Genomic DNA, 23191 nt, shown 5'->3' on the forward strand with positions numbered 1-23191 from the left:
CTGGTCAGTTTGGGAACACTTCATATTTAGGAATTTTATTATTCTAAACCTCACACCTTTGTTCGCTGGTTTCAGTAATATTAAATATTACTTTTAAAAGTTGCCTTGTATACCAATAAGTTTATATAAAAACTTCAACCTAATCTATGTATACAATTTTGTAGAGTTTTATTTACTTACAATGGATTACTAAATACTTATATTCAAAAACTTTAACACATCCATAATTTTATTACAAAAGTGTTGAAGAATCGTATACAACACATTCATTCCAAAAGCCTGGAGGTTTGTGTTCTTAAATACTATTCACATGAACTTTCCTTCAGCATACTCATGTATCACATGCACCAATAAAATCTAATTCATACTTCAGGAAGACACAAATATAGTCAGGTAACTACCTAACAAAGAACAGTTTAGTAGATCTGCATTTGTTTTGTTCAAGCTTCACCTTGTATATCCCTGTATATCAGAAGAGTGTTTCTTTCCTGATTCACTATATAAACCTTCAACAAGCCCTAAAAGCAAGACCGGTGCAGCCAGTTTGGCAGCTGGTGACTGTAATGAGGTGACAGAAATGAGGCAAACCAGCATCCCTCCCCTTGTGAGACTACATGTTCTTCAGACCCTAAAAAGATAAAGAAACCAAAGAGCTGAAGGTGAACTCCAAATACCAACACCACAAGGCATCCTGAACCACCTTCCATCCTACACATTAGTTTTGAATGTTCTCCAAGGTTAAATCACATCCTGCACTTGTAGCTCTCAGCTACAAATATACAAACATAATAATTTTCTTTCATATTATTACATTTCCCTACTAACCAGTATTTCATTATGATATAGCGTATCTTTCAATGGCCTTGAATTCTTGCAGTATTTTCTTTATTAAAAGCTTTCTCCTGAGGATAATTATCCCAACATTTACCTTGACCATACAAGCTCATTCACATATAGTTTTGAATACATTAGAAGACATTAATTTTGTTTCCAGAGGATCTGTAAAGTGATGTTAGAGAGTATCATGTGTCCTCTGGCCTGCACTATGCTGGAAACAGCAAGCATTCATGCAACCACGTCACCATGTTCAGAAGCAGTTGCTACTATATTCTTTTTTCTTTTTATAACTTCAATTTAAAACGAGAGGTGGCCACTTAAGACTTTAAAATACCTTTTCATTATCTTTTCTTATTACTCAGATCAAGGCTGGATTTTAAACAGGGTAAATAAATATTTTACAAACGAAACTAAAAGTTTAGCAAATGGCCTCCTCAATGGGCTTCAAACAAAAAAAAACTGTAAAAACTCTCCATTTTGGTTTTACTGTGCTATAGCATTAAATTAGGGGGTTACTTTCTTATTTGCATGTATCATGCCACTTTTGTATTCAGTATATGCTGAAGAAATTGCAAAGATAGTAACTGCACACTACCTACCATATTTTCAAATATTACATACTTGGCCATATATAAAAATCAGCATAAGAAGCATTATCGTAAAGTGAAAATGTTTCTAGAGAAGTGCAATTTTGATGAGAACACTAATTTTCAGTGACAGGTATAAAATATCTCTCTCAGCGTAGTAACTCATTCAAAGTTTGCTTAGAAGTTCCAACTTTCTCAAAAATTCTTTCTTAAGCAGAAAACCAAAACAGTTTCATCCTCGGTGTGGTGTTGGTTATAATGCATTAGACAACAAGTATGCATCCTTTAGCAATACCCAAGTAATTTATAGAGCTAAAAGCATGAAGCAGTTTTCAGCATTGTGTTTTAAAAAAAGATACATTTAAAATGCAGTATTTCATGGAATCTTTTACTGAAGCCCACATTTAATTGAAAACATAGTGAAAACAAGCAATAAAACACTGAGAACAATCATTTGTGCTATAAAAAGGGAGAAAAATATTAGCTGTCCTCAGACAAGGAGTCTTGAATGAAGATTCCAGGGAAGAGTTTCAGAGAAGGAAAATCAAGGACTGGAAAATAAGCCAGAGGGGATAGCCAAGCATTCAAATTTCAGTATGGCACTCTTCCCCTCGCCTTTACTTCACCTAAGAACTCTCCATGCCAGTCTGCCATTACAAAAAGAATTACATACAGTAGCCACAAAAGGATATGAAACGAAGATCATCCAAAATCCAACAGAAAACTGGTATAACTACCAGAAAATTAGTGATAATTTCTTAGGATAACTGGCCCTCCTATCACTGGCATGAATAAAGGAAAGTGAGAGGCAACACTTATTTTTAACCTGTTAGTTAGTTATTAGCTCCATTCCTTTGCATCATCGGTGTCTATATAGAAATTCTATATAGAAATGGTATAAAACAGTGAACTTCAACAAAATAACACAGCGTTCTCAGGAAAAGTGATGTGATAGCACCTCTCCTAATGTTCACTCATCCACTAAAACATTTTACCAGTGTGACTCTTTGGAGAAAGAAAGGCCCAGACAGAAGATGTGTCTGTGTCAAGGGCAAGGGTTTCAGTGTCAATGCAGAGCAAGAAGAAAGACAATTAAGAACATACAGGGAAAAAAAAAAGATCAAATTACTTGCAGAACCCATTGCAGCTTTTCCAAATTAAGTTAGAGGAATAGAATTATTTCCTGTTATTGGCCTCCTTTTTGCCAGGCATACCAGGCAACATATTTGCTGCTGTTTCACATTCATTTTGTGTGTGAACTCTTGTGTGTATTTCAGAGCACAGCAATTCCAGGCTGCAAGTCAGGAGCTCCTGTGGGAGCAAAGGCTGTGCCAGTTGCATACTGGAAAAAATGTTTTATTTCTAGAATTTGTACATTTACATTCAGCAGAAGGCAATAGCTGCATGCTCTTACACAAGGTTGTCCTTGAGCACTTGCCTGTACAGGGAACACTGAGATTTTTTCTTCCCCAGTTCCAATTAAAATAGTCAATGCCTTCTGGCATTCTCCATCAGCGAAGGTATTCAACAAGTATCTGCAGCAGAATCACAGTCACTTTTCACTTTAAAATGCTTCAATACAAGTACAGGAGACCAAAATTCACATATTGCCTTGAAGGACAGTATTTTTTTTAATTCAAAAAATACTTCTGAGCTGACACACATGTAACGCACATGTTCTAAGAGCAGCATCTCTATTGACATACTCCAATAAAATTTTCAGACACTTTTATATATAAACACAGCTGCAAATCACATTTTGTATGTGCAACTTTTCGCACACTCAATCCAGACAAGCATTTTATCACTGCAAAGGAGCCAAGATGTCACCGCTGATAGTCTTCAAATGAAGACTGGTGGCTCTGCATGCAAATGTTACCAAGTCTTTCAACCAGTGGTCTTAAATGTAAACCTACACATATAACACACAAATGAGTTTATTTTGCTAAAAACTGGAGAAAAGACCAAGCAATATAATGCCCCACTAATATAAGAGCAAAATATTGTTAATCAAGGCATAGCATGATGTGAACAACCAATTTAGACCTGTTGGGTGTCCACAAAGAATAAAAATATGGTTTCTTAAAGAATTTCATTTGGAGGGGGACTTGTGGATTTACGTAATTTTTAGTGCTCAAGGGCCAACCTGATTTAATGTACACAGATTTGCATTGATCCAAGATTACCCCTGAAAGCTTATTTCTTCACTGCTCTGGACCTGTGTTATAAGATCGCAGACCAGGTGAGGGTGGACGGGACCCCTGGAGGTCACCTCATCCAGCCCCCTGCTCCAAGCAGTGCCGGCCAGAGCAGGCTGCCCAGGAACACGTTCAGTCAGGTCTTGAATATCCCCAAGGATGAAGATTCCAATGGAGTTTAACCAGCATTATAAATGGAGCCACATTTTTTTATTCAGACTGTAAGGGGAAGGAAAAGATACCAACACCTGGATCAAAAATTATGCTTCAGAAACTGCCATGGCCTCATGTCGCAGAATAAGACTGGGAAATAAACGCAGCTTTTTTTTTTCTTATGTTAACTACTATAATCTTAATTGAATTATTTTGACTAGTGATCACATTAGTGAGAAAAAAACTCTAACTTTTAATAGTTTCAAGTTATTTCTATGAACCAAAGGCTTACTAGATTTCCTCAGTTGAAGTACCTCCCTAAAACCCTATTTAACAACAAGAAACTTGTACTTCAGTACTGCACAGTACAATATAGCTTTTATACTAAAAAAAGCTTTATACTAAAAACAGGCTTTATGGCATAAAATGGCTAGCTACAGTCTAATACTCAAGACACATGGATGTAATAGTCATGTTTGCACTTCTGTTTTAAGAATGTCTGGTCACAGAAGCAGGAAAAAAATTTCTTCCTTACCCAAGTATTTATTTGGAAAAGAGAAAATGCAAAAAAAGCCTCATAGATGGGAAAAATTATATTGCTGTTTTAAAATTAATTATATGCAGACATTAAGCTTAACAGGGAGAGATTTGAAAAAAAAAAACATCTCTGAAGCAAATGGCTTCTGTAAAGTCTTTTTTATGCTTTTATTTGCAAATATATTTATATTTATTTATAATTGTATATTAATTGTGTATATCATATATAGATTAAGCATACTTAACCCATATATGGATTAAGTTAAAAAAAGTGATTTTCCTCCCCATCTCCAAGACAGACAGACTTTTCTTTAAGTCTCTTTAACACAGAAAAGCAAGTTTTCTGCAAAGTATTCCCACAATACTGGGAGGCAGTCATTTCTATTTCATGATTCCCACTGAGATCAAAACTTCAGTATACTGTGTTTTATTGTGGTTCAAAAGGCACAGCATTCAAACTTTTATTACTGTGTTATCTAAAACTGATAGAACTTTTTTTTCCTTTCCAGCAGAAAATTCTCATTTTGGCATAAAGCTATTTAAATATCCAAAACTTCTAGCTAAAAGAATAAAGAATTAAGATTTAGAAATACTGTTAATTTCCTATTGAACTTCACATAGCCAGACCTGTAACTTTCAATCCGTGATGTCTGGAGAAACACAAGTGTTTTTATCCCATGACCTGAAGTAGGAGTGAAAGTTCTTTGCTAGTTAAGAAACATATATAACAATAGTATAAAAGGCCTTTTTTTCATGCATTTAAGTTGCAGGTGAATAGAAATTCCAGCAATTCAAGTAGAAACAATTGAAACAGCCTTAAAGTCTTAAATGTCACGAAACTTATGAAACAGTGAGCTGTATTACAAAGGGACAACTTCACAGCAGAGTTAAGGAGTAGCTGGGGACAGAAGCACATGGAAGGTTCTTGCCTATGGTAATGTCAGTGGTAGAAGCAGGTGTTTTTCGTAAAATTTTATGCTCTGCTACATGCAAGGACTCAGCCTAGAACTTTCAAGCCTGGGAAACTACTACTATGGGATATTGCAGTCCCTGAGAGCACTGGATGATAGTTAACCAAAAAAAGATACCACAGGCATGAGCTCTTCACCTGCTTGTAAGGCCGTGCTCATCCTACTCTGCCTCTGTAAAAAACACAGGTTGTGGCAACTTTGAATTATAAAAAAGCCTTGCCACCGACAGACAGGTATCTAAAAGCCACTTGTTACACATAGATAAAAAGGCAATACACAACAGAGAAAAGAGTAAGGAACAGGGGAGAAAATAAAGGAATCTTATTTTGTTCTAGGACCTACAAAACACTCAGGGGAAAAAAAAAAAAAAAGAGTATTCATAAATGTTTAAAGCCCTTCCCAGCTTTTTTATTTAAATAAACAAACAACACTCTATTACATAATAATTTTATAATAGTTATACAGTTTATATATTTATTTTAATGTACATGTATCTATTTGCATGTAAAGACTGACTTTTTAGTTTGAAATTAGTTCATTTGCTTCTGATGATCTTTGTATCCTTTGCGTATTGAAATAATAAGTTCATGTGAACAGCACTGGAATATTACCATTTAAAATCAGGAGATGATTTTCTAAAGAAAGCATTCCAGCAAAACTGTATCTTTAGCCTTTTGATTCCCAATCATCGACCACCTCAGTTCAAAACAATAAAAAAAAACCCAACCCACAGAATTTCATCTGTACTATAATTTAAACAAAATAAACGGGGGAACTCTGGTTTGCTAATTAGCATAAAGTTACATTGCCATACTTTACCTGTCTAGGTCAGATGTCAGCCTTTCAAAATTCTTAAGAATAGAATAAACCTGGGCATCTTGACCAAGAAAGCATGGGGGCAATAATCCATGAATATTCAACTGTTGCCTCTCCTCCAAGGTGAAAGCCATGCCCTGAAAAAAAAAAAGTATATATATACAGATTTTTATATATTCATAGATATATATATACGTATATGAGAGAGAGAGAGATCTGAGAGATATTTCCTTTAAAAAAAACTCTGCAGCAAAGCATAGCACAGGTGAAGTCAGCATCAGAAAAAACCATTGAATATTAAACAGAACTAATAATTATGCAACGATTCTAGAAAAAGTTTCATTGAGTCACAGGACAGCAGGCCTGTACAGTACAGTAACTCCATCCCAGGACACAACAGCTTCAGGTTTTCCGACACTGCGAGACTATTACCTGCAAAATTATTAAGTTATAGCTGCAGAAGAGAGCAGCAGTATATTCTCAAACACCCATTTCCTCAGCTGTCTTTCAAACACAAAGCATGCATAGCGTTCATTTTCAGTGTAAACATTATGCTTTTAATATCTGGAAATTTTTCAAGATCTCGGTTATCTCAGATGTTCGTGTATGAATTTTTAACAGAACTCTGTGGTACAATAAAGTCATTGCTATTATTTTATAGTCAAAGAGCCTGGTCCAGTACGTAGTGAATTCAGTCAATAGAAACATGGCCACAGCGATCTCGGTGCAAACTTACTTTGGTTTTCAAATTCACATTCAGTTACAGTCAGAAAAATCTGTACAGACTTACTGGATTTCCTCATTGCCTCCAGAAAAGACATTTTAAAGTATTTAGTATGATATGTGGACAGTCACGAAATGCTTAACACTAAAATCCAGCTTGCGGATTGGCAGTCACTGACAATTAGTTGTTTTTTAATGAGCTCTGTCTGTCGAAAACATCTTCAGAGATCACCCAAGCAGCTGTAAGAAAGACGTTGCCTTCGGAGCAGGAACGCGGCCACGGATTGAGGTTAGATAGTGGTTATATACGTGTGTGTGCTTATACCTGTGTATAAACAAACCATTAGGCAGTTGCCTAATATTCCACACAATGTACAATGATAATCAAAATTGTTTCTTATGAGAAAAATATTTGAGAAAACACCTTAGAAGATATGAAAGAAAAGAAATAGCAGTGCAGTGTTTCTGCACTGACTCTCCTGTGGAAAACAAATGGTACTAAGATACCTTCACATCTACCTCTATAAATATACTTCAAAAACTTCTTTGTTCTGCTACCACTAGAATTAGCTGGGTCAACAAATGATGGGAAAAAGCAGGTAAAGCAAGAGCACAAATACAAAAGGCATCTTTCAGTGTACATTTGCACTGCTCCTGCCTTTTTGAGACAAAAAAAACCCAAAGATCACAGTCCTTTACACAATGCCAGAATGCCAGTACTGCCTTTCACACAGCACCTAGTGAGTGATACAATGTGATAAATTCACACCAGGTAGTTTCATTACATGAACAGGCTTATTTTTTTTTTTTTTCAGAATGTCCTGGTTTTGCTAAAAACAAGTTTCTCTTTCAGTGAATTTTGCCTGTCAGCTAAAGCCTTCATATTAACTGCATTTTCCTGGAGCACCAGACACATGTTTTGGTAAACCTAGCAATGGAATGCAAACTTATTGATAAGCACGGATGGACATCTCGCGAGAGGGGCGACGAGAAACAAGTGAGCAAGAAACTGACCAACTGTGTATAACATCCCATTCACGTGAATACTTCATATAAAAGTGGGAGATCACGAGGATATCGTGTGGCTTTTCCCTTTTTCCTTTTCCCTGCTGCTTATGGCCGACATTAGGAGAGGACCTTGCTAGTCGTCCCTGCGAACTGAGGCCTAGTGAGAGACTGAATCCAGCTCCGATTGGCTGCAGAGTCTAATCCAGGACTTTGGTTGCCGGCTCTGCAGTTGCTGAGACTTTCAAGATTGGTTTTGTATATTTTGTATTATTTTCTCTATTCTTATTAGTAGCATTAGCAAAACATCTTTAATTTTTTCCAACTCTCTTCACTCTGTGCTTCTTTTCCTTCCAATCGCCTCTCCTTAGTGAAAAGGGGGGAGAGGGAGGGGGAAAGTGTTGGGGGAGAGAGGGGGTTAACAATACATCTGCCAGGGTTTTATTGTCACCCCGCAATCTTAACCCTCGACACAGAAATAATTACTTATTTCAGAAATATTTACTTATTCTCACAGAATAAAAGCATAATATAAATCTTCCTATCTCCTTCTACTCTACACCTCTTATACGATTTTTCATCTAAATAATTTGAGTGGTTATGTCATTGTTGAATGAAAAAACAAAACAAAACCAACCTCTGAGGCAACCCCGCCACACTACCTGTTCTAAAATGCCATTAATCAAATTGTTACCCTTAAATGAAATGAAGACTCCCAAAAAAGGAAAATTACATAATGAACACTTTACAGAACATCGAACATTTCCAGAACATGCTTCTCACACACATAGAAATGGAGGGAAACCAAGTTTAATAAAGGTTCACGACTGTTCTGCTATAGTTTTCCATGCACACAAAATTTCAAAGGTTTCCAGGATTGTACAAAACCCTTGTTTTTTCTTGGCTCTACATGAATTTTCTGTGGCCAGATCCATCATGAGTGTCTTCAGCTGCTACTACAATTGGAAAGATCAAGGAAGAAAGGGAGAGTCAATGCCCCTCAGGAATTTATTCAAAGTTGAACCCACTTATCTCCAGTAGGCTTTTTTTGGCTTTAAAACAAATACATAATAACTGTGCATGGGTGCTCACATGCACACACTTCCGCATCAGTTGCAAAGGGTTGGGCTTTAGGGAGCTGTAGAGCTTTAGTGGATCTCTCAGTGCTGGCAATAAACTGGCAGTCCAGTTATTCTCTGCATCTCTCCTTCATTTCTATCAGTGAAATTTTCTGGAAAAAAAAAAATTCAAAAGGCCTGTCTTTGCCTTCGCTTTTGGAATAAGAGATGGACGTAATCACTGTGGTAGGGTTTCCCCTCTTACTGGAAAGTACATTTTATTTTAAAACAGACATATGCAAAGTTGATACATCTTTCCAAGTGCCTTGTTTAAAAAAGTATTTTGTCTTGGAATAGTATGTTTTCCACATATTGCTACAGGTCCTACAGCAAGTGTTATTTCTCTTGGGCAGTACCACAAAAATACAGCACCCGTTTACACCTCCTGTGCTATACATGGTTTTAAAATTCTTTACTTGCATACTCGTCTTTGGCACAGACATAATGAATTTTTTAAATTTCTAAGATGGAATGTTGGTTCCTTTTTTCCCCCTCAGATACCACATACGATCAAAAAAAATTATTATCATTAAAATATATTGCCTAATGATTTAATCAGAGAGGCCATTTTATGCAATAAATGTATGTTATTTCATCTTCTTATAACAGAAGGAGCTTCACTACGTAAGTTTTATGGTTTATGTCTAGATTTCTTGCACTAGCTTCTCAGATTTTCTTTTCTAGAACAGAATTCTTATTTTGTCCTCTTTGAAGTGTTGTTTTCCAGCCATCCAGCAGAGAGGGCTCTAGGTCCAGCTTGGTTTACGTGCTCTTCTCCTGAGAGAGCATTTTGTGCACACCTGGATGGGACAGGCTTCTATCAGCTAAAGTGCACCCCATCTACAATAAAAGATGAGGACATTTTTCTTTAGCAGTCTGTATTACAAATAAATTGTCCAGGAAGAACCTCAGTGCGGCAATCTACAAACAACACTTGGGGAAGCGACCACAACTGTAAGTATTAAGCTTTGCCTAATTTGTGTTGATTTATTCACTGGTTTATGCCTTAAAAAGACAACATACACATCACAGAGATTAAAAGTATAGTAATTATTAAGACTCCCAGGTTCTTCAAGGGTTATGTTTCATATGCTTCTCTATATGCTCTGGTTTTAGCAAAACTAAATTGTTCTTCAGCTACCTCATTATCTTCCTTTCTCATAAACCTTTTCATGGAACTGGGTTTTTCTGTTGCAAGTTTTTTTCTTTTCTCTATTGCTCCTTTGTCACAACAGCCCACTCCTATTCTCAACTGTACAGAACGCTCTGTGCGTCTGTTTTTTCATTTTCTAGCTTAGTTCATTGCAAATACATTTAATTTTGAATTCATCTCTCCATTTGTAATGATGTCAAGATTTGTACTTGTAGCAGGGATTTATATTACTGCACATTGCTCTCATACTGCATATTCTCTCATTATTTAATCTCTGTTGATTTATCAGCACAGCTCTTAAACAGAACATGTCCTTTGTCCCACCTCTATCCTTTCCCCTCAAACCTCTCAATCACAAGGTTGTTCTAGTGCAACTACATATACATCAGTTCTCTTGTTCAGTTGCAGCACCGAAAAGACAAAATCCAGAATAAACAGCGCAACATTGACTTGTATCAGGTAGCATTTTGCGCTGGCTTGTGACTGAATTCTCAAGCAGTGCATGAAAAGACAGAGAGCACATTCAAAATATTTCAAGAGCTGTGTCAGCCCTGACCCCAGCCAGCAAAGAGACAAGTCTTCTCTCTTAACACAAGCTAGATTGCAGTGACAAACTTTTTGTTCAGACAGCATATCTGAAGCTCATCTAATTGCAAAATTTGTGTAAACTTCTCAAGAAAAAGAGAGCGCTCCAAAGTAATGTGCGTATGCTGTCTACGCGCTAATGAGATTCAGCTTCACTAAAGGGTAGCCAGAACCATCCCCAAATAGTATTCATTGCAGGAATCTTCCTCCAGTTTCTTTCAAGACTTCACCATCTTTTGCTGTAATAGGTCAAAATTTCAATTTTTAGACCCCCACCCCCACCCCACCCTTAGAAACAGCTTATTTCCTTCTATCAGCTTGACAGCATGCAGAAGGATGCTGGCTTAGAAAAGGAAACCATGTGCACATCCAAGGTTCTCAGACTCTGCTAAGAGAAGACCAAGCCCTGTAAGACTTCAGGTCCTCCCTGGAACTCAGAAGACAACCATCAACACCTGCGTCCAAACTCGAGTATCTGCACGTATATTTGAGCAGAATGGATCTGTACAGGAGGAAGACATGAAGAGGAAGGTAAAAAGATGTAGCAGGAAAGTACACCTACAAGTACCATCTGTTACACACACACTCACACACAAATTATCTCTGGATTGCTGATCTAAGATACTACTAGAGAAAAAAAATAAATAACTCACAGTTTCTGAAGTATTTTGGTGACAACAGACAAATAGGTTCCTCATTGTCTCAGAGTCAATCAAAAAGTAAAAAACACTCTCCATTGAAAATCTCACTCTATATATCTAGATCACAAAAGTGCCGTGGACCCATTTCAACAAGATGTTGCAAGAGCCACGCAAACCTGAGGGACCCAGATACGCACAACATCTGCTGCAGTGGCCAGAAGGAGGACAGCTGGCTCCGCACCACCCCTCGCAGCCTGCCCCCGCAGCTCTGGGTAACCCTCAGCACAGTAAAAGGGGCTGGGAAGCTCTGCCACACAAAGCTCCAAGAACATCTCAGGGCAATGCAAGTCTGCTCAAGATCTGGATCAATTTTGTGAAGAAATGGACTTACAGAATCCTGAAATTCTCAAAAAAAAAAAAAAAAAAAAAAAAAAAAAAAAAAAAGCAAACAAGATGAATCCTTTTCGCTGAAAGACCAAATCCATTCTCTAGTTACCGGAGAAGTTTTTTTCCCCCCAAGATGCCCCACATGAATAATCAGTGGCATCACTATTAGATGCCAGTCACACACCATCCCATACTGCTCACACCACTTCATGCACATGATTGTCTCCAGAAATTCAGCTGCAGGACTAGACACAGTCCTCAGGAAAACACGATCTTTGGCATCCAATCTGTTTGCAAGCAAATCTTTTGCTGGTCAAGCTTTTGCCTTCAGTAATTTTGGCTTCTCATACTACTTCTAGTACTGTTAAGGAAGAATTCAAGTCAAAAAAAATCAATAAAAAAGTTTCCTTTTGCTTTATTTTAAGGAAAACTTCTTACGCTGAGGAAGCAGCAAAACGTATGTATAGTCCTGCAAAATATAAGATACATGACAACAGTTTCAGGGACTTAAAATATCATAAGTCACTTCGAGATCAGAATATTAAAAAATATGTCACACATGAATTTTCAAGTGTTTTAAGGTACATTTAAGAGCTTATTGATTGCAAATTCCTTTCAGATATTTTATATCATTAGTATTTTTATAAAGTCACCTTAAAACCAGGCAAAAATAAAGCTTTACAAGCATTTGCCCTTCATTTTGCATTTTTGTTATCCAAACACGACTTCAGAGAAACCAGATAAGTACTTTAAATACTCCACGTCCAACACTCATTTCAAGGCATAATACCCCAGGAAATAGTTAAAATAACTAATCTGAGCACATGCTGCATAATAAACTCATTCTGCTGAAAACAAATGTGGGTCACGACGAGGCACTGGGGCTGAAACACTACTTATGGCTAAAGATGTTAGTGCTGGTTTCTCTACCCATTCTTGTCATGACTGCCAAAAAAATATTACAAGCACAACCAATGCAGATACCTGGATGAACATCTTTTCTGCAACCAGCACTTCAGGCCAGACTAGTCACACAAAGCATCCCTGTATGTAAGAAGAGGGAGTAATTATTTTAATGGTGCAAATTCACGCACAGATTTCTGTCATCATGGGTCTTCTGTTGGACCTGAGGAAAAATTAGCCCTGCAAACTGCCAGTTTACATTGATTTAGAGCGCCAAGTTTCTTCTTAGGCATGATTTGTTCTAAAAAAATATATACAGAAGAAGGGCTTAAAGAGCAGAACCCAATTTTGAATTGAAAAAAAATCAGGATGATTAACATTTTAAAGAAAAAAAAAATCCTTTTAAATTATTCTCATGAAGACAAGTGAGAATGATGACAAATAGAATTAAAGTTGATAAGATGAAAGGATATGATTACCAGCAGAAAATTATGACAGTTTGTGTGACAGGATGTGTAGCATTAAGAGACAAAACCGGAACATGAAAATACAAAATCTCTGCTGCAACCCTCTGGCAACACACACAGGAAAAAGCTCAATGACTTTTCAGAAGCAACGCAGATTGGTAACCATTTGTAATGCAAACATTATCTAAGGTGAGACAGAACTGCCATCTTTCAAAAAAAAGTGCAAGCATTTTCCTCCAAAACTGTGCCCAGATCCCTAGCCAGGCATCTAATGAGGCCCACTGGTTAGCTCTGGATTATGCATTTTGGGTTACATTTAAAAATCAGTATAAAATCCAGTGATTAACAAACCATTAACAACTTTGGCTGAGGAACTGGGTTTTGTTGTCCTCACCCAGTCCCCAGCACACGGGTACCTTGGCTCGTAGCTGAGAACCCCTAAAACAGTTGTGAAACCTGCGGAGAGGTGCCTGCAATGGAGTTTGACAAGCCAGACACATACAGGTGACTGCCCTGGCTGGGACGAGGAAGGAGAAAGCCAGAAAAGGACCATTGGCGAAGTGTGAACAGCAGAACGCAGTTTAGATAAAGAGCTTTTTGATAAGCCCTTGTGCACAGGCATGCATCAGGACTTGTGAGACTGCCAGGTAAGCTGAAGGTAAATTAAAAAAAATACACTCTAGTTAATGAGCACAGCGCTGACCATACGAGAAAAGGAGGAACTGTCTTAGTTTCAGCTATAAAATGTCAAAAAGGCACAGGTTCTGTTTTGTGCACGTTTTTTAAACACAGCCTTTTAACAACCATTTAAGTTGGAGAACTATATTCTGACATTTGACATTTAAAATTTCAAAGTTGTTTTTCTAGAGTCACGATAGATCTGCTGCAGCGTGCTACACGCACAAGTTTTTATAGTACTTGAGAAAGCTGAGAGATCTGGAGTATATTCACAACCTAATTCTAAGTCCATAGGATTTTCAAATGCAAACTTAAAAAGTCATGTCAACAGGGGAAACTGAAACAAAAGTCAAAGTCAGCTTCCAACAAATAAAGCACAAATAAATTCAGTAGCTAGTAAACACACCCAGGGACTTATGACTCAAAATAAATGCAGATGGCCAGAAGGAGATCAGACTTCTCTTGGCAAATTCATCAGGGGAACGTGTGGGCAGCTTGGCAGCCTTGCAGTGAGCTGATACGGTGATTGCATACAAGCATGATTCAGATCAGCACATTAGAAATGACACGTCACAGCAGCCTTATTTTAGCAATCGCCCTTTAACCTACTGTAAACAATTATCTGAAGGTAAGCAAGCAAACCTATTCTAAGAAACTTTTTGCATATATTTATAACACATACACAAAGTAAAATCTCTTTGCATTGCATACTCTCTCCACCTTAATTTTGTGATGGCTGTATTCAAACAGCAGACAATAACAAGCTGAGCAGTAAAACAAGTCACCAGGATAATATGTAAAAATGTATTGCATGCTGTGGTATAATGTAGGATGGGACTGACTCCAATTAGACACTAAATTTAGGTGTTTGCATGCAATCTAGGTACCTATCCTCCCATGATAATTATAGGATACATAATACTGATTAAAATAAAGCCTAAAGAAGGATCCAGGCCCCTCTAGAACAGATATCTTGCAGTTAGCAATCCAAATTGCTCCCTAGTCTCCAATGGCTATATTGACTACCAACCAGATTTGCACACATAAGCACCTACTGCCACCTGGGATGATTGAAGGTATTGGAGAAATCAACATGGCATAGCTCATTACAGCAATGAGATCGACTATAAACCAACTGCACAGGAGACACAAGAGCAGATAAAGGCCAGGCACAACACTCTGTATCTCACTATTTGTGGGCCACTACATCGAACTCTGATCGTCTTCTGACTCCTCAAACCATGCATCCCATTAAAAATCATTTTACTCTGAACCCTTCATATTATTACAGCAATTTTTAAACTCAAAGCAACCAAAAAATTGCAAGGGCTGGATTTGTATGCTTTAACCAGAGCTGGTTGCCTTAAAAGCAGATTTAATATAATTTTAAAGCCATAAATAATTTACAAGGCATAACACATAAAAGGACAGGAACCCCAACAGCCTACATCCCAAAGCCAGACCTGTATGGCATTCTTACAGCACCTGCAGCTGAAATAATTAAGATGCTCAGGGGCAGTTGTGTTAGAGTAAGATCTGCAGAGATTCCTATCCTATCCTATCCTATCCTATCCTATCCTATCCTATCCTATCCTATCCTATCCACCACTTCTCTTGTAAGTAACAATCATGCAGTTCATCGCACATGAGCTGGTGTGAGGGTGCTCCATAGGTCCCCAGGTCCCTGGAAATGTAGTGACCCTCAAATATGCCTTTATAAACACTTAGGATGAGCTCTGGCTATGGGAACCATTCTGGAAAAAGACAACAGCAGTTTACTACACTGCTTTCAAACTCGTTGAGTGTGTTCTTATGATAGATGTCAATTTTCAACACAATTTACCTGTACTACAGATTAAAAACACTAGTTGTAGGCCACTTTAGAGCTGGATGAATCATGGTAACGAAATTAATCTTGTTAATTACTGCCTTTGTCAATATTGTCTGTCTTCTACAAACGTAACAATGTCCAGCTGTATGTTTAGATATATAATTTTTATAGCCACATGAATTTAAAGTTTAATGCGTGATAGTGATTTTTTTAAAAATTAAGATGTCACTAAGTTTTACTAGACAATATGTGAAATTCTACTTCAGAAATTAACTCACTTGTAAAGTAGATGCTGTGAGTCAGTACTGGTATAACTCTAATCAAGGATACTTGTGATGCTAGCAGTGGAATAAGTAACATGGAATCTCTGTTTATGAAGGGAATTTAGATGAGCGTACTATCAGCTGACATTAAATATATTGCTAACCAGAATGATTCCAAATAAAATATCAGATAAAAGCTGTAATAATCTTACAAATAAAGAACAGTATCCAAGTATGCAGCCTCCAATATGCAATATTTACATTTGCAAAATATTTTTTGAGAGTCAGTCATATGGAAAAAAAGATATTTTCTGAGAGTCAGTCATGATTTCCATGTAGGTAGAAGAGGAATTTCAGTGACTGCCAAAAATTCCATCTGTCTAATGTAAGTACTTCACCAAATACAGGTTAGTAAGCCCTGAAATCCTGAGGGGATTTGGTAAACCTGATATGCTTAACAGATTTTGTTGTTGTCTTTCAGAGACTAAACAGATTACCAACTACTGTATTCTGGGCTTCTAGTAGGACTATGCAACAAATTTCTCTTAACTAGCATGATAAATAATTAACATAAATAAGTATTTTAAATACTATAACACAGAGTTGCTTAGAGGAAGCAGATGCCTGCCTCAATACTATGGTCTTCACCTCTAGCACTAAATGGTATAAACGAAATCTGAAGAAAGAGCCTAAGAAAATGCAATGCAAAAGGATGCAAGCAGAAAGAAATGGCAGAAGGCACGTTTCTGCAGAATTACTGCAAAAAGGAGCAGACTTGAAGTTTGTTTAGTGGACAATTAAAATAAATAAGTAAACAAGTAAACAAGTAAATAGAAGTTTCCCACACGGATCAGCATATCTTAAAACTGTATTTTTAAGCATCTTCCTAATTATGGCAACTCAAAAAGAAGTGAATCCTTCCTCTGATGACCAAACTACTAAGTGCCTCCTTGGCCTGCAGTTGCTGACACACAGATGCCTGACATCTGTTCTCCTTCCCTCCCAGTTTCAGCCTGGGTAGATGCTTCTCCTTGACTCACAGATGCTCCTACCCACATGGTCCTCAAGCTGAGAAATGACTGCATTGAACAGCTCCTTCCTCACCTACAACAGCACCACTATCATCAGCTTGAGAGGATTCTCCCTACTGCATCCACGTGGTGACAGGGAGACTGGCTGGTCTGACGAACCGCAAAGATCTGACCTGAGAGCTGAGGGCACTGAAACGTGCTGACACCAGTCACATAGATTATCGGATTACTCGTGGGTAGCATACTGTGTCACTGAGTCTAAAAGTTACGTGACTACTCAAAATTAGTCCTCTGGGCACCCTCCACAGACTATGGAGAAAGACTGAGTGGGACTCTAGCAGGTGCTTCTTTCTCTTTTTTGGACTACAAAGTAATGTAAACAACCACTTCAGACTAAATGCATAAGATTAATACCTTCCATTGTCATCGGTAATTCAGGCTTTCTATTACCACAGTCTATGACCTGTAAGTCTTTCAGTTGTGTGCAATCATAGCATATATTGCATACCTATCGATCATTTTCTCTTCTGCAGATTGCAACTTACTTTTTCTTTTATCATCTCAGTCCAAGAGCTGACAATACATGCGTACATGAAAACAGCAATGACTACCCAAACCCTTTGTTTGGGGAGCTTGCTTCATCCAACCTTGCTATCTGTTCTCAAAATTTGGCATTACATTAAAACCAAACTAAAGCAACATGCAAAAATTTATACTCTGAATGGACCTGATCTATAAGCACAGTTTTAGTTAGTATCCAGCAGGTAGATATTTGTTCCATTTTTACTGTAACAATAAGTATCATATTTGCAGAATTCTATTGTAAGTAAAAGTCTTATTTCTTGCTGAGAAGTCACTGAAAATTCATGCGCTCTCCACAGGTCCTGCCAGCAAATCTTCTCCAGCCTGGGCTTCCCACAGGGTCACAGCCTCCTTTGGGCATCCCCCTGCTCCAGATGGGGTCCTCCTGGGGCTGCAGTGGGTATCTGCTCCACCGTGGACCTCCATGGGCTGCAGGGGGACAGCCGATCTCACCATGGGCTGCACCACGAACTGCAGGGGAATCTCTGCTCTGGTGCCTGGAGCAGCTCCTGCCCTCCTTCTGCACTGACCTTGGAGTCTGCAGAGTTGTTTCTCTCACATATTCTCTCTCCTGTCTCTGGCTGCAATTGCTGTTGTGCAGCTTACTCTTTCCCCCTCTTAAATATGTTATCCCAGAGGCACTACCAGCATCACAGAATCATAGAACAGTTTTGGTTAGAAGGGACCTTCAAAGGTCACCTAGTCCAACCCCCCAGGCCGTGAGCAGGGACATCTTCAAGTAGATCAGGTTGCTCAGAGCCCCATCCAGCCTGGCCTTGAATGTTTCCAGGGATGGGGTATCTGCCACCTCTCTGGGCAATTTGTTACCACCCTCATTATAAAAAATGTCTTCCTCATGTCTAACCTGAATCTCGCCTCTCCTAGTTTAAAACCATTACCCCTTGTCCTATTGCAACAGGCCCTTCTAAAAAGTCTGTCTCCATCTTTCTTATAGGCCCCTTTTAAGTACTGAAAGGCCGCAATAAGGTCTCCACAAAGCCTTCTCTTCTTCAGGCTGAACGACCCCAACTCTCTCAGCCTGCCCTCACAGAAGCAATGTTCCATTCCTCTGATTATCTTGGTGGCCTCCTCTGGCCCCTTTCCAAGACGTCCATGTCTTTCCTGTGCTGCGGGCTCCAGAGCTGAATGCAGGACTCCAGGTGGGGTCTCATAACTGATGGGCTCATCCTTGGTGAGCAGACAGGTCCATCTCGGAGTCAGCTGGCACTGGCTCTGTCAGACAGTGGGAAAGCTTCTAGCAGACTCTCACAGAAGCCACCTCAGCAGCTGCCCTGTCACCAAAACCCTGCCATGCAAACCCAATACATAGTGAAAGAATGTATATATTATCAACAGTTTTCTTTTCTTTACATACGTTGTCTGTTAGTTTTGCTCAGTATGTAGCAATGACGCACCTGTTGCATGACAGGGTCTTTTTTCCATTTTGAATTCTTAAACACTCAGAGTAGCTGCCAGTAGCCACACTCATTACTAGAACTGCAGACAAAGATTATCACTGCATCTGAAACAGCAGCTAAGGGATAGAAGAGTGCACGTAACTTTGTCATAAAGTTGTACATCTTCCTGAAAATTAAAAGCCTATCTGAACTTTGCTACAGTTTTGTTTGGGTCTCTTTAGTTTAAGGCAGGATGAAAAAAAAAAAAAATATATATATATATATATATAAAATCAAGGACCAGATGTCTAAGTCAGACTCTTAAAACATAAACTCAGTAGGAAAAATAAGACACAGTGAGCCCAGGAACTTACTGCAAGCTCTGATTTTGTTACCTAAAACTGTCACTTAACCAGTTACAGAGAAAGCAAAGTTGTGCAACGGCCTTCAAAGAGTATGGAAAAAGTTAGTTGATTGAAGTAAGATATCTACTAATGGCAGAACAATTCCATTTAAAACTGGTGTACCAGATGGATTCATACAACTCAGATTTGGCCAAGATACAACCTGTGCATCAACTGTATCTCCTTAGAATCTGCATAGAAGAGATCAGACTTAAATAAATAATGGAAAAAGCTGTGACAAAGTGGAGTATTTTGCTTTTCTTTTTCTTTGACTGCTCTCCAAAAGAGCTAGACACATCTAAGCAAACACTAGATTAAAGAAAAGTTAATACTATGGAAATAAAATCTGAACGATAGTTAAGGAAACCAGCCAATATGAAACCAGCCGAATTTGCTATCAGGCACACAAGAGTTCTACCTGAAAGGAAATTCTTGAAGGTGAAAAGATGTCATGGATCCCCTCCCAGTAAACCCAATTCATTTCAAGCTGCTACTGTTTTCAAAGCAAAACAAGGATTTACTTGCCCTTTTATCCATCTGTGTCACTCTCAGAAACTCAAGTCTAAACCAACATGAAAACAAAACAGAAAAACAAACAAACAATCTTAAGAAAACAAATTCCAGTGCTGACATTGAAAAACATATCCTGGCATTCAACATTAAACACAAGCATATTTGATTGAACCTGAAGGAAATGTTGCCCCTACATTCCCACTTCTCACATTTTCTAGTACCTAATTATGCAGCCCCATTAGAAGCTTTTCCTTGCTACACGGCTGCCTCTTTTCCTAAAAGAAACCATGGTGCTGGATCCATCAATTGTACAAAATGAGAACAAATATCTTGTTTAAACCTGATTAATCTGGAGCAGGCATTAATCACTGCCCTTGACAGAAGCTTGTTCTGGACACACTGAGCGAGCAGACCTATAAACACAGCGTCTATGCAATACAGTACGGAGCACTCGGTAACAAAAGAGGAAGTAGTTTCAGGACACACTGGCAAAACACAACATTTGCAGGCTAATAGTAAAAGACATAAAACCAGTTATGCAATCAAGGCAAAGTATAATACTATGACAGATCTAAGGAAATAATTCTAACAGGGGTTTATTTAAGTCTCACATGGAGCCCTTGAGCTTGAGATACCTATTTGCAACAAATTGAACCAAAACTGTTTCAAAGAGCTATAAGCCTGCTCCTTAGCTTCCGTGACCCGAACTGCCTCTCTGGGGTTTTAGATAGCTTATGGTAGAAACTTTAAATGGAAAAGTGGACCACATTAATGGCGGTTGTCTCTACTTTCACTATCTATACTGTAGTAATACTGCCAGATGCTATTCAGACCATTTCACATAATGGCATAGAAGCCTTCAGCTGCTCACAATGATTCCTGATGACCAAGTACCCAGAGCTTGATGGCAATCTAAAAACCTTTTGTTATTTCACCATTGGTCCTGACTGTTCTGCCAGATGTACCACTACTTGCTGTGTGATGTGACAGGAGCAATCTTTCAAACAAGCATGGTTGGTTTCGAGAGGGACTACTCTGGCTCTCTTTCTCCAAAAGCACTGGTCTAAAAAAGGAGTTTCTGCTGTGGTACAGAATCATCAGCTTTAAAAGTCTCTCAGCATGGCAAAGCAATCCTTGAAAGGAACAGATTTCTTTCATCAGTCCTGGCACTCAAAATAAGACCATATGTCTAAGCTATAATATGCAAAATTTTCCAATGACAGCATATTTTTGTAGTAGCAAATGTGATTTACATAGATTGAATTTCAGGATCCGTTTACAAGATTCATGAGCAAAACTGGTTTTCTTACAGTGAAAAAAAAAAACAACAACACAACAACCCACTTCTCGCTGCTCAGAGGAAGCAAGCTTTAATACTGCAAAATCAGTAGCCTTCCTGGGGACACAGACCCAATTTAGTTATGTCTATTTGCCTCTCATGGCAGCCAAAAAAAGTAGCTGACTTTTCCAGAAATAAAGGAAAAACAGGAAAGGCACAATAAGGAGTTGCTGAAAGAGCACAACAGAAAGCAGGGAAAGAGTACAGAACTGAAATGATGTGACTGAAAGCAATGGAAATGGAAAAGTTAAGCAGAAGGCCCAAGCAGATGGGGAACAAAAAGTCAGCTAAGCAAGTGAAACAGTAACGGGATTTATTTTCTATGGATAACTGAAAGAGAGCTCAAAGGGAGGAGTCACGGACAATAGAGAGCAAGGCCAACCTGTGCATGGAAACACTAAAATTAGGGAACAGGCATGAATGCAAATGCGAAGGCTAAAGAAGTTGAGCTCAGAAGAACGCTAGAATGAAAAAATTGGTGCTGCAAGTAATTGTGCCAGAAGAGCTTTGGGCTGCTGCAATCTGCTTCACACACACAAAGCACCTTACTTTGCTGTTTGCTCCTAATTATGTCAGGATGGAAAGCTTAAATGACACTAATAAAGTGACATTTCCTTTCCCAGGCAGAGGTGGCCAGCACCAGGAAGCAAGGGAGGGCTCTAAAGCAACACTGAAAAAATATAACCTGGTGAATGAGCACTTATAATGATTATAGACACCCACTGGCACTTGAAATTAATGGCCTTGGCCACATTACTTGTTCCCACCTAGTAATCACGATCTAAGCTCTAAGTTCACCAGTATCACTATCTCCAAACCTTTGGCTCGTATCGTGACAGAACAAGTATTCATGTACAGCTTTCGTTTTACACCTACGTGCACCCTTCCAGGCTGACTCTCCATCACCAGGAACTGGAACTACAATTTAATGATCCCCCTTCCACTGGGCAGCACGAAGCGCATCTCGTGACTCCGGACCCAAGAGCCACCTCCCTGATTTACCAACATGGGAAAAGCAACTACTTTCTGAAAAGGCATCACAGAAACAATTCTCATGTGTCGCAGTATCACACTGGAAGTTCACATGGATGAATCCTGAATCCGAGTTGTCTTTCAGAGGGAATTACAAACCATACACTTAGAGGGGAATACGAGGGTCCTTCAAACAAAGCAGGTACCCAAAACACATCATCCACTGGGAAAGTATCTCCCAGCTTGGCAAGTTTTTAAAGCTGGAATCTTTAAATTACTGTGTTGAACCAGAACTATTTACTAGTCTCTGCAAAATGAATGCTTCTGTGTAAGGGCTTGGACAAGTCTACTATTAGTAATACTACAGAAAACAACAAAAACCCTCTACTAGATACTCTAATTTCTCCCATGTGTGGAAGAATGAGCTGAACAGCACTTAGATATTTCTAACCTTTTATATTCTAAAGCAGAGACACAAATTGTGAAAGGCACCTATGCAACTCCAACAAACACAGAAAATTCTGGGTTTGTGTGAACAGAATCCTGAACGTTTATCCTCTTACATACAGGCATATATGCAACCAACTAGGTAACTTCCTCCATAGTCTACACAATTTGCCAAAGAAACATCTAGTACAAACAACAAAAGGAAAATTCAGTTTTAAAGTAACAATAATTAAGTCCTGAAGCTTTTGTATGGGTCATTGCCTATGATACTACGGTATCTAATGTCTGTCATTTCTGAAGTGTCAGTGACAGCCAAGTTCAAGATCTATTACCTAAAAGTAGGTCAACTGGGACCTCCCCAGTTAGCCAGGAGTGCTGATAAATAATTGAAAGTGGCTTGGTGAGCACTTCTGCCAGTCCTCTCAGAAGCTTATGAAAGGTGGGCAGATTAATCTAACCTCATTTGCTCTAATTAACAACCTCATTTAATCCACAGTCTAATGTGAATGACTAATGGCTGAAAGATAGTAATCTCTTTCATTGGACTGTCCTAAACACAGTTAATATTGCTTCTAATTTAGATCAGAGAAATATTTATAGCACCTATGTGACTTTTTTGTTTCAGTGTAGCACAGATAGAGACAAATATTTTT

General features: G+C 38.4%; 1 protein-coding gene across 3 annotated transcripts in view; it reads right to left on the reverse strand.

Annotated features, from left to right (window-relative positions):
* The window catches only part of ME1 (malic enzyme 1), a 167842-nt gene that overhangs the window by 119604 nt on the left and 25047 nt on the right, over nucleotides 1-23191 (reverse strand). For all 3 annotated transcript variants that reach the window (XM_065055293.1, XM_065055291.1, NM_001282816.1), the window contains 1 exon segment: nucleotides 6103-6236. In XM_065055293.1, coding sequence (XP_064911365.1) covers nucleotides 6103-6233 — 131 coding nt within the window. In that variant the 5' untranslated portion in view covers nucleotides 6234-6236.

Source organism: Columba livia, chromosome 3, assembly GCF_036013475.1.
Source record: "Columba livia isolate bColLiv1 breed racing homer chromosome 3, bColLiv1.pat.W.v2, whole genome shotgun sequence".
NCBI lineage: Eukaryota > Metazoa > Chordata > Aves > Columbiformes > Columbidae > Columba > Columba livia.